Source organism: Plectrocnemia conspersa, unplaced genomic scaffold (genome assembly GCF_051122295.1).
Source record: "Plectrocnemia conspersa isolate PC_06_02 unplaced genomic scaffold, ASM5112229v1 ptg000002l, whole genome shotgun sequence".
In the NCBI taxonomy this organism is placed as follows: Eukaryota; Metazoa; Arthropoda; class Insecta; order Trichoptera; family Polycentropodidae; genus Plectrocnemia; species Plectrocnemia conspersa.
The window spans coordinates 12,572,501-12,586,132 of NW_028277166.1; the positions used below are offsets into that span (position 1 = coordinate 12,572,501).

The following is a 13,632-nucleotide window of genomic DNA, read 5'->3' on the forward strand; positions in this document are numbered from 1 at the left end:
CATTGGCGTTGACCTCCCTCTATATAAACATTATATCACCAACCGAGCGTAGTATTCGCCATGCGTGCATAATCGCCGGTAAAGTCACTTGCGTAACGCGGTCGCAGTTTAAACTTTGCAAAAAGCGGTCCATTGTTCATTATCACAATACCTTCCGCGACGCGAAAATTTTCCTCCTTTGTCATCGCACAATCGCGACAGTTTTCTATATTTTTTCTTTTCCTTCTTCGTGCGGCAGTTGTCTGCGCTCGATTTTCTACTTAACCATTATTGAATACACGACACTCGTTTGCCAGCGAACGTCAAAAGCAGTTTTTGATTCCATCGATACTATTTCGTGTTCCACAGACCCGGTCGCGTTTCAAAGATAGCCCGCCGGGGCGGGTTCTATTAATTTATTTGACCGCTCGCCGCTGTCGTCGTGCATCTCGATTGGCGCAATCGTACTCATTTGTGTTTTCTTTTCGATTCCAGGGCTGTGACCGACCCGCGCGACGGCAAGAGGGTTGCGCTGAAGAAGCTGCCGAACGTCTTCCAGTCGCTAGTCTCGTCGAAGCGGGTCTTCCGCGAGCTGAAGATGCTTTGCTTCTTCAAGCACGAAAACGTAAGTATCTACTTTCGCCATTTTGCCTCTCCCATCCCTGAAAAGCTGGTGCGCTCGGACGCCGCCTCAGCCGCGCAATTTCTAATCTATGTCAAGGATATGCAAGGCGCTTTGCATACATCTCCGATAGATATCAGCACTTATCACACCGCTGGCCACCAATATCTTTCGGTCTTGACATACATCCGACGATGGAGCCAGGGCCCGTAACGTTGACAAACTTTCAATAAGTTTGCAGAAGTTTGATGAAATGTAATCGCAAAAACACTCACAACCTCATATAATATTTTTATAATATCTATAATCGATTCAATAGTTTCTTTTTTAATTGCAGGTATTATCGGCGTTGGACATCTTGCAGCCTCCACATTTAGATTTTTTTCAAGAAATGTATCCTTTTTTATCTATAAATGAATAAGTGCTTAACGAGTGTTTATGTCCCGTAATTTAAACGCGCTTAAGCGCATGTGAGTGATGTTAATGTGATATTGTGCATAATACGTCGCGCTGATGTAAGTACATTTATTTCATAAGTATTTATTAAGAAATTAAAACTACTGCATATGTATGCGGGCACATGGCGCCGCTTTCCTAATCGTCCTCATCCCGTCGGAGATTTAGCGCATTCGTGGAATTAATTATGCAGCAGGGATGCTGGGGAAACGCAGAAGCTCCCCGGGGGTCGGCCGTGTGTCACGGTTCTCTAATCGCGCAAAGTGCTCGCTGCCCTCTACGTTTACTTGTCCGAGATGCTTTAAGCCAATCGCGGAAATGAGACTCGGCGAACACGTACTGGTCGGTCGGTTGGTAGTCGTCGTCGTTGGCGGCTGCAATTGGAATTTAAATAATTTCCTTCCTGCCGGCTGGTGAATCAATCTCGCCGTCGACGGGCGGTCGCGGTCTTCAATCTCCCAGGATAAGGGGAGAATTTCAGATTAGATTTTCACCCTATGTTAATTATAATATTAGAAAAATTGCCCATGTAGACATATAAATTGTTATATATGTTGATTGATGATGGTGTCTAACCGTGGGGTTTGAATCGACGACATAAAAGTTGCTTTCATCAGTTTGAATTACAAATTAAACTAGAGATTGTTCTGTGTTACGATTTTTTAGAAGATCTGATAAAAGTTATTTGAGCTTAATTGCAGGAATTAAAAAAATCCCATTAATTAAAATAATAAATTAATTGCCAGCTTCATAGACTGACTAATGCGACCTGCTAAATCAGTATGCGCTCTTGCTACCGCGTGACTAAAAAACGGCACTAAACCGGTTCATATTAATACAACTTCAAAGCAGTGATTTTTTAGTATACGCTTCGACGCGACTCTTGTAATTCGTATACAAACATAATTTGCAGGAATTTAAAAAAAAACTCCCAATAATTAAAATAATTAATTACCATGTCAGCTTCACGGACTGACTAATGCGACCTGATAACTCAATATGCACTCCTGCTACTACCGCGTGACTCAAAAAGGCACACTGGAGCGATTTGTGTTAAATTTATACACAGAATGCTAGTTTAAAAGGACTAGGCCTAACCGGTCGTAGTCTTCTTGTTGAAATCCGCTAGGAAATGTGTTGCCCTAGCCGCTGTTATCAGAGTGCAGTCTAGTTTTTGTCATAATAAATAATATATAATATGCCTCCACAGTATACTATTTTGTTTATCATAAAATGAAATTATTGTAAAAAATTGGCACATTTTTAATTTTCGTTATTTTGAAAATTATGTACATATACATGAATATCGAGGGGGAGTTAGGTCAAAATTAGCGCTCCAGCGCTACTTAATTTAACACTACACAACTGAATCAAATGCATGTTCTTGAATGCCTTTTAAACTAATCGCGTTCCATACTGCCAACCCATCAATATTGATAGTTGATTTATGCGCTATGGAAATCCACTTAGATTCAGGGAATTCAAGAATTGAATCAGATAGCCAGCAGCTTTTTCTTCGTCCATTATTTTGAAGAAGAAAAATTAACGTACTACAACTGGCATTACTTTCATTGTATTTCATAGAATTTTATATTGACCGGCTTCTGCAAAGTGGTCGTAATTTCGCTTTTCGCGCTTATATTATCGTATCAATCAAATGGCGTTCACGTTAGCTAGCGTATTGCCAAGTAAAATAAAATATAAGCAAATTAAAGTATGTGTATTTATGATACAGTACTTTGAAAATATATGACAAGACGAAATTTGTTGCGATGTACAGTAATTAGATTAAAACATGCTGTCCACCCCGTTTCCCATTTCTTATTTGGTTTTATCCGATCAATTAATCTCACAAAATAAAATTTCCAAGACTATATGAACTCGATTACTTCAATTTATAGAAAACTTTTTTCATGAAAATGCCTTTCATTGCATGGTCATACAGTAACTGATTAGTTCCACGGAAACTAGGAAATTGATCTGCTCTAATTTATATGGTCTAAAGTCCGTCTAGTGGTTATTTCAAGATTACTACTTTCAACGTTTTTTTCCACCTCTTAAGTGGTGATATATTCGTAAACATACACGAAGTACTTAATATAATCTACGAAAACATTAGAAACGATAAATGCGTATATGTATAAAATTGATGGATACGAAGTAACGGTTCTATTTTACGAAAATCTTATTTTGTACACTACATAATACATTTTTGTGGTAGTATAGCGATTTTATTCTATATTTGGTTAGTATTCTAAATACTTCTGAATTCAACTGACGTCATCTCAAATGTGACAGAATCCTGGAGTGACGTAAAGGCGCGCTCTGACCCCATTCACGTTGTTTTCAACGATTTTAGCGCGTGTACATGTGAATGAAGTAAATTACTATTTATCTAATTAAATAATTTGTCGTTGCGACCGGAAGGGTTATTTTTAACAGAGCGTAATTTCTATTTACGTTACGCCATAAATAACTTGCACCCTTCAGACAAAGAAGATACGATAATAGCGTGTTTGTTGACCATTTCCATGGTTTCCATGTTTCGATTGTTTATTCTTTGTCAAAGTCGTTTCGCTCCGTTCCTTCCGCGGCAAATCTCCTTTCTAATCTCTCTTTCTCTCTTCCGAGAGGGGCTACTACGGCGTCGTAGTACATCAACTGGGTCGACGACTGTGGGCCATCTTTTGGCGCTTTTCATTGTTGTAACCTGCGCTTTCTAATCGGTTAATTTTTTATTGAATCGGGCTATACTGTACTGTTCGGTGGCATAACTCAGGTCGTCATTTAACATGTGCACTAAATAACTTAATTTATCGTCATGCTACGTAATACGTGTGTCTGGCTTGGCTATTATGCGGTAATAGGCGTTAACGGTTATCGTCTGTGTACATATTACAATGATGATCGTGCTGCGTTCATGAAATTAACATATTATTGACCTCCAGTTTTTTTAAGAATAGTCTGCGTATGTATATGAACGAAAAATTAACATGCTATAAATTGTATCAGTTTAAAAATCAATAATTATTATTACCAAATATTTATATTTCACAAAGTTATCGTCAAGCGTGAAGATTAGTCGAAATCGTATTGTTTATGCTAGAGTTGTAAGTTTGAATTTATCGATACATTTTCCGTCACAGCCCTTGATTTCGGTAGATATCCTGATTTAGAAATCATTATCATTAACAGTTAAATTAGGTAAAATATTTATGAAGGTTTGCGTATTAGTTATATGAATACGGAATCAATTATTGTGAACTAAAAATCATCGCATCATGAACTTCAATGCATAAGTTCTTACTTTCATGTTAATCTTCTTTATTTTTACCAAGGTGCTTTTAAGGCGTAACTGGCATTCTCAAACTAGGCTTTCAGTTTTTGACGTGCCGCTTACGATTTGTACTCGCTTGCAGCCTAGCAATTTACTGCCATAGCTTTTTGATCCCGCGGCGATCTCCTTTCAAGGTGATCGTCAAACATTTTCAACAGTTTTACGTCACAAAACCTGCTATCATGATTCGCTCGACCCGTCTAACGTTGTTGGTTAACTTTGATTTTAGCTTTCGACGACGCGATGGGTCGAAGTCGGTCGTTTAACACCGTTAATTACGTATCCGTATGGTGTGTACTGTGTACGCGTCAGAGGCCTCGACGCGCAAGACCTGGTTCGGTTCGGTTCGGTTCGATCGAACAAATTTGATGAGAACCAGAAAATTTGCGGTTCTTTTTCAGCCGCCGCACAGTGTACGATTTGACCAATCTAGCTGGACAAAACTCAGAATCAGACGTATAGGATTTTAAATGGTCTCAAATTACAATTTAGAGATGTGGCAGCAAATAAAACACAATTTTGTTAATCCTACTAAATATATTTGGATTGTAACAAAGTTTTTATGTGAGCAAAATGTTTTATGCTGCTTTTCTTAGGCAGTTTTCGTAACAAATAAATGTAAGGATCAGACGACATTAATAAATATTTAAATAAATCATAATTTGTGCGAACACGAGAAGTTTTTAATGTGTGACCTAATCTGACCTTCCTAATTTCTTTGTTTTTGCCCTTTGAAGCCTCTTCAGACATTTGTTCTTTTATTTCTGCTCCGTGTATCAGGATCTTATGCAATGTAGCTGGCATGTTATACCACGGGTATAGGATGATATACAAGTCTCGTGTTTCCAAACAATATTGCTTAAATTTGTCCGGGTCCATTTTATAGCCAGACGCTATGACTGTAAGAATAGTAGATAAATTAAATTTTCTTTGATACTGGTGATACGAGCCGTTGCTTTAAAATCGTGAAAAACGCCCTTGCGGTGTTCCCATCGTTGCTCGTACCAAAACCTGGTTTGACTTTGTCTACTATTAGACTGACTTCTTTGAATTTACCCTTTATTTCATCCTTCTTCTTCTTAGCATACATTTGCACAGTGAAATTGTTTGCAATAAATAAAGCCAACGCTTCTTCCGGGGTGTAAGACCGTTGTTCTTTTTTCACGCTAATTCGTCTCCGAGCTTTTTTATAACCAGTAGCTCGTTTTGGTAAAACTGTCTCATTTTCCACTGGCTCGCACACTTAATTGTGCAGCAAAAGATAGCTGTGCATCGTTATATTTTTCCAATTGAACTTTGCGCTTTTTCGTTTTTGTACAACTATCTTGAAAACGCTTTTTTGGTCTACCAATACTGAAACTTGGTCTCGGTGACTATTCGTGGAACATATAAAACACTAATTCTTAATTTAACCTTTTTTCATAGACACTTAAAAATAAGTCTAATCGTACGAAGCCATTTCACACGAATCTTCTCACATTATTTTTTCAGAAAGGTCCATAAGGGCTTCTCCTGATCTTGTGTAAGGAGCAAATCAACAAATCTTGACTTTACAAACATAATATCTTTGTTTAATCTACCTTTGGAAGGGATAGAACGCCAAAAGGCAAATAATGACTTTCGTGAAATTTGGGCACTTATAATGAAACAAATTAAAAATCTTTAGAATCGCACATAATCGCACAAAATAATTATGTTCTTAAGAAACTATAATGATGCGAGAATACGTTTAGAGCTTTGTCATGCCTTGACTCAACTTGACTACATACTTTAAGACCATCCAAAGTTAATTTTTGTGTTTTTTTTGTTGTTTTGAAAATGGTATATTTTAAGACAGTATTCCTAAGTATTCACGAATATTTTGGTGGATTAAAATGCAATGATATATTGATAATTACATCTAGTTGAAGAATCCATCACTAAAAAGTACTTAAATTACACAAAACACAGTAAGACAAGCACAAACGTCAATGTTCACAGCTGCACTAAGCGGCTAATCGCGGCTACCTAGATCCAAAACGGTAACTTTGCCAATTTTTATTGAAGGGATCGCGACTCAAAAACTGTTATGGAGTACGTTACCGGTTGTAGGGAACATTCAAGGGTTTGGTAATATTAAAAAAAAGCAATATCTGAACATTATAATTTTAGACTTTTGTCCACCTAGATTAGTCAAATCGTACACTGTGCGCCGCTGGGCTCGTTTGGTTGCCATGAGAAAATCGCTAGACTTCAAAGCGATAATTATCGTTTATTTACTAAGAATTACGCACCAAGCATGGGTTGTCAATTAATTTATATAATACGAAGGCTCGGATTTTTATGTCGGAAATATTCCACGTAGCATCTAACACATCTTCAATTTTCCTCAAATTACTGAATTATGTATAGTATTACGCTGATTATTAGACGCTAATAAGTTTGTAATACTTATATGTTGACATCAAATTATATTTTTTAGCACATTATATTATAATTATTTCGTTATGTTTGGCTATATTTTCATTACTTGCTAACTTTTTCGGCGTTAGATACAATTTTATACGGGTCTTGGACTGGTTCACAATAGCTTTTCAGCGGAAACGGTCGTGGGCTCTTTTTTTAGCTATCCCAACCCTTCTTCTGGGTCCCTTATAATTCTATATAAGCTAGTTGCTTTTTTTCCTTAGTTTATCTTCTCTTTCAACATATTATTTTATGGATTAAAAATAACTTTTTTTTCGATCTTTCGCCAAGTTGAATAAATTCATCGTAAATATATTAGAAAGTATAAATTCTATTCTTGTTTTGTTACTTAAATTGCCCGATAATTTAGTTTTCTGGAAAGTGATGTTTACTGTGCTTTTACTGGTTTCCTAGGACAGTGATTTCGGCGATCTTGTTGAATCCAATCTTTCCCAAGTTATCCCATGTTAAATTATAACAATGACACTGCGAAATATCGTATATATTTATTTTATTTTTCGTTGTAACCTCATAGGCGTTTGCCCAATGCGTTACAACGGGATAAATCTACCAACTGGCTAAGTCAAACAGACATAATGAAAACTTACAAATAAGTAGTAAGCTCCACTTTTCAGTCTGAGAATCGGTGGCATCTATATTAATAATTATAAATTATTATATGCATTTTAATTTATAATCAATATACATATGCCATTTTGCAGCCGGGGCCGTTTTTATTAATAATATCGCATTTCTATAATAAAAAATCGCGGCCTCTGGGTTACCAGTCTATATCTTTCGGACTCTGCCATTCCGACCTTAAATAAAAGTGTTAAGGAAGAATAACAACAGTAAGTAACCAATCCTACAGGTTTGCACCACATTTAATTAAAAAGGGAAGTTTTGTAATAGCAGCACTCCTGTGAAGAAGCCGCGGCGCACACTTTAGAAACCACTGTTCTTGATCTTATGTATAGATATTTGATTTATACGAGTAAAAATAATTATGTTATAGCAATATTTAGAACTAAGGAAATATGTACAGAAAGAAATACATTTCAAAATGATTGATTGGGTAGCTCACACCATTCACAATTTTTCTTTGTTACATTTTACATTTTCTTACTGGGGGGGGGGGGGGGGCGAAGCGCACTTTACGGGCGTTCCGCGACTTGCTAGCCGAATCCAAGGGTTTGGACGTACCCGGGGCCTGGGGGTCTGGGTTCGGACGCAGGGCTCTATGGATTGGGGCTCTGGCTGGAATCCCGCGTGGGCGAGAGAACGCCAGCTTCCTCGGCCGTTGCTATGGAAACGCCTTCGTCTCGACCCACCCCCGACGGTCACCCCCCAAATAGGCGCCGCGACCCCGAATTTCACCCCCATCTAATAATACGCGTATTAATTATTACGCGCCTTTCCCTTATTATTTTATTTGAATATGCGTTTATTAATTACAAGGTTTCGCGCGCGAAATATATTTAGATTTACGTACGCGTATACTTTTTCACCACTACGCGAATTTTCTTTGTGACGCATTTACAGTTGGAAAGGACCTCGTCCTTTGTGGAGACGTTTGTCGGTCAGGGTCTGCGTTGTCTTTGTCTTATGTCGCTTTGTTTTTGTCGTCTCATGAGGTCTTTCTTTGGACGCTCGCGTCTATAACATACGAAACATGTTGAATATTAAGGGCGAACTCAACGTTATCATTTTTTTTTCATAATAATATTCTTTAAATCATTAGGAGTAATAGTAAAAATACGATTCTGGACTTAATCTATGTTTGTAGTCTAACTAGACTGTTGAACGTATTAAGATAATTTATTTATGTTTCTTAAATTGCTTAGCTGGTTGAGGGTTAATGTTAGTTTGATTTTAGATTTTTTTCAGAAATTCGGTGTTTGACATTGCCTTACTTAAAATATAAGCCATTATTGCGCTCCCTTGCAATTAATGAAGATGCGCCGTATTAAAAAAAAATAATAGTGTTTTTAATATGTCAATATATATTATTTTCTTTATAATTTATAATCGAAATGGGCTTTGTAAATGCTTCTTCGATACGAGCTAGAATCATTGTCCTAACCCAGTGGTCGGCAAACTTATTAGCCAAAGAGCCAAATATGTACATTACAACGATTAAAAAAAAATTGAGAGCCAAATTTATTTATTAATTTAGCAAACCTTTATTATAATTTTCCAAATCAACACAAAGACGTTCAAATTTAGAGCTCCATATTTCCTTGTTTTTTAAATCCGGCGCGTAAATGCCGGTGGATATTTGTGCCAGAGCCGCATGCGGCTCCGGAGCCGCACTTTGCCGACCTCTGTCCTAACCAATATCATTTTACTGTTGTGCCAATTACTAAAAATTAAGCTTACTTTATTCACTTAGTCGAGAGTCGAGATCATTACTGATTTATTTATGTAAGTAATGGCTTCTCCGAATCCTAATCTGAGTTTTTTTATTGCCGCTGATTTTTTTTTCATTTGCCATAAACATATCGCATATTAATAATCATACCGTTGGTAAATAAATGTAAATATTGTATGTACATATAACCTTATTCTTAATTTTGTGCTATACTTATCTATTATTTTTATTCGTTTACAATTATACTAATCCATCCGTAATGTAATTTCGATTGTGGCTCACAATACCCCAATTATTTTATGTCATTATTTAAAAGTAGATTCACTTCAGTCAAACCATGGTCATTCGAATTTGAAAAGTATTCTTCAAAAACTAGTTCGGAAATGATATAAGAACAAGTTGAGGAATATTATAAAATAGTGCTGTCCAATTCATGTTTTTAAAATCAAAAAATTGGATTTGCCTTTGAATATTGCGATGATGAATGTAAGTAGTAAAGTAGACGAGTTCTATCGGTTAATATTCTCAAAAGCTCACAGAACTTTATAGTCGATTATAACGAAACATGCTTTTGTTAAGTTCGCCGTTAATACGAATTAACGCCACATCATATAATGGAAATCGCACACGATGATGACACCGGTGGCGTGTTTATCAGAGCTGCAAACATGATTTTAAATTTTAAAGCGGTGCTACGGTTCGAAGCATGCGTTTTAGGGGGGCGGATAATTCCCATTAGAGACGGTTCAGTTAGTTCGCGTTAAAAATGTATATGAATAGTGATTTAATTTATTAGCTCGATTGCCTTTATTTATACAAACGTTTATACAGAAAGTGCATAAAATGAGGAAAACTCTAACGACACTTATTACTCATTGATAGTATACATACACTTTTATTCTAAAAGTGTTAAAATACGATTAACATACCTACATATAGCATATTTCTTATTGTATATCGTAAACGCGCATATACATCATGTCACTTTAAATTAAAGTGATTGTTCAGAAACGAACATAGCAGATTTCAGATTATAATGTAGAAGGACGGTATTTAACACTAAGAAAAACTACTAGAATCCTTGACACTAAACGCTGTATCGATTTTTATATTTTTCACGTATGCATTTTGAATGTCATCTGATACGAATTTCTCGCTAGTGCTAGTTTAACAATTTTTCTTTTTGAATGTTTTTGGTGTTGTTGCACAATGTACGTATGTATAAAACAATAATTATGAGTAATATCATAACAGTGATTTTTAAGTGGATTTCCGCGAAAAATATATGTGCATCTAATTTTAGTTTATTCGAGTTAAATCTATTTATTTTAATACACACTATAATTATATTATATTATTTTTTAAATAATCTTTTTAATGTAGAGTACAGATTTAGATTTTTTTTATTAATCCACTCGATGCTCATTAATGAAATTAGGAAAACCAATCGGAATTATAATTAGTTAGAATTAGCGGCTTTTCATTTATAAGCAATTATTTATTACACCACTGCTAAGTCGTATCGAGAGTTTTTTTTAACTTTGCCTGTTTCCTAATTTTGTGAATAATTAAAAAAAATAACTTTTGTAAGAGAGGCATTTCTGCATTTAACGATTCCCCTTCACTTATGTTCTCACATACGGGAAATTATGTTCATTATTTTTATTACATCGTAATACTGATATTTACAAGAGTGCCAAATTGTTATATTATCGTATGATTTTTCGAAAGTTGTTGAGCATTAAAAGTACGGGAGATATTCATAAAGATGCAAGGTTATTAAAAGTTGAAACTATTTTATATTCGTTTGGCAACATACTAGGGTTAACGTGACATGGTTGAGTAACGTTGTATTTGCAGTATGTGTTTAAAATGGTCGTGCCAATTCCTACGTTATTTTAGTAATCTTTCTTTTGTGCGAAAGAAGAAATTGCTGCTGAAATTTTTGTTTAAGTTTAGACGATGACAATTTGAACAGGTCAAATGGTGTCGTGAATTTAAGTAGAAGGCCTTCCGCTGTCACTGATTAACTAATTTAAAAAAATCGTTTTATCAACAATGGCAACAAGTATTTTACATTCTTTATGGAGCGGTAACCAAAATAAGGGTGCCGCGAGTCGCGAAACTTCTAAATTTGTTGGAATTAAGAAACTCGCTTGAACAGTAAGTTAAGGGGAGTCTCACCCATCGGACTGTATAATATACATATTTATATTTATTATTGACGTCGTTTACCGATCTTGGTCGTGTATTATATTAACGTTTTCGCTCATGGAATGCGCAAACCGTTTTAATTATTCACGTTATCTCGCACGCTAACTCGGCGTCCGTCACACACACGAGACACTTTTTTTTGTGCAATATGTGTTTACATTTGTTCGATTTTAATCGCGACTCGCGCTAGCAGATTCGCGAGGGCATCGCTCTTTATTTACATGCGCGCGTTCATATCCGCGCCCGCTCGGGTTTGACGCCTCGACTCTCAGTTGAGTCTATTCCAGCTTGGCGCATTTTGCCTATTTTAGGATTTCGCGGCGGTCAGAGCACCAGCAAGCTTTGGCCGCACGGAGTCCTTTGTGCGCACTTTTAATTAAAATGAGAACAATACGAGTGGGGTTATGGACATATTGCAAAACTTTTGTTCTAAATAGGCGTTTCATTTTTTTACTTCAATAGTAGGTCTATGCTGTAGCATAGCCCAATGCGTCACAGAATGGTAACAATACGGGATGGGAGATTTTCATTATTTTAAATTGTTCATTAACCCTTGAGACGCGTTAATCAAAAATAAATTTAAAATTGTTTTTTTTTTAAATGAAATTTTTACTTTTATACTGTGTTTAAATATTCTAATTTTTAAATTGGTATTTATTTAAAATGATATTTTATGTTTATTCACAAAAAAAAGTTTTTTCTTAAAAACATTTTTTCGACTGATTTTTGCGTCAAGAATCAATTATGCGACTTATGTCGATTTCCGCGTCCAAAGGGTTAATTAAATTATATGTGTATCGAAATGCATGCTTACAATCCGCGTTAAAATCGTTCAAGTGACTGCTTTTTGTACCCGGTCTAGATCTGGACTTCAAGCAAATATACCGCTGGTTAGTTCGAAAGAGCAATTCTTGTTATATTTACATACATACACCGGAAGGTGGTTCTACAGAATAAGTAGATAAATATGAAATTCAAGCATTTCAGGTATTGTTTTTGAAATCATATTTTGAAAATAATTGAGGCGAAAAATTGTTGATTACTAAATTCGAAAAATATGTAGAATTATATCGAATATTAACCCTTTTATTGCCTTATGTATGGGCAGAAAACTTGGTCCGCACTACGTATAAAAAATTGCGGTAGGCCGATTTTTCGGCCCTGCACTTTTAAAAACAAATTTTTACCTAATTGTTTTTTTTTGTCATACATAAGTTTATTCAAAGCAAACATTTACTCTATATTAGGCATGTCTAATGTATTTTATGACGTTTCCTAGTATTTTTTTTATGTGTGACTGCTTGGTATGGTACATATATATATATATATCTCACCAATTTACACATTTTAGTCCCCATTTAGATATTGTATCCAAAACAGATGTTTCATATTATTTTAAATTGTATTCATTACATCGCCAGTATTACATATATTATTATTTCCTTAAATTATAACTACTAACGTTTTATTTTACATTCCTATTTTTTTTTATCAAATTGTAAACATGAATATGGTTATAAACCAGTAACATCTATAGTATATACATATATAATAATTGGTATCTTTGTTAAATTATTTATATTATCGAAATAAATATGATATAAAATGTTTTGCAAAATTTGGGCGAATTAAAAAAATATCTGTATCTTTGCAAAATGTAAAAATGACTATTTTTTTTACTAACTAATAATAGATTATACCAAATAATAGGACTAATTTTTCTAAATAAATTAAACGTGTTTTTTTTATTGTCTTCAATAAATGATTATATTTTTTTATTGTTGTTCTATTTTTGTAAAATATGGATGTTATCTCCTTTTATTATTATACACATCATAGGGAGCATAAGTTTTTTTTTAATTTTAAACTATATATAAGCAATTTTTTAAATGGAAGATTATTATTTTTTTACTATAAAAAATCATCTGGCATTAAAAGGGTTAAATAAGTCGATACAATCCTGCATATTTGTATATTTATATAATCCTACATACATAGGTTTGTTAATCTGTATACGATTTAGTGATTTAGGTTTCTTGATTTGTATACGGCTTAGTGTAATAATTACCGCTTTTGCTATGTATATCTAAATATATTTAGATATAGATAATAAAAGCGGATATTTTTTAAATACAAATTTGATTTTGCTGCGGATGACATTCGTACTTTTAATTTTGCTGTTTCGGTAGTTATGCTTGTGATGTGATG

The 13,632-nt window shown here is 34.9% G+C and overlaps 1 protein-coding gene across 3 annotated transcripts in view; it reads left to right on the top strand.

The window, feature by feature from the left end:
* nmo (serine/threonine-protein kinase nemo) overlaps window positions 1-13,632 on the top strand; it is a 50,706-nt gene that overhangs the window by 25,859 nt on the left and 11,215 nt on the right. For all 3 annotated transcript variants that reach the window (XR_015812213.1, XM_088203504.1, XM_088203519.1), the window contains exons 2-3: window positions 475-604; window positions 939-994. Coding sequence is in view for 2 of the 3 variants with exons in the window: in XM_088203504.1 (XP_088059630.1) it covers window positions 475-604; window positions 939-994 (186 nt within the window). In the remaining variant the exon portion in view is untranslated. The remainder of the gene's footprint in view (window positions 1-474; window positions 605-938; window positions 995-13,632) is intronic.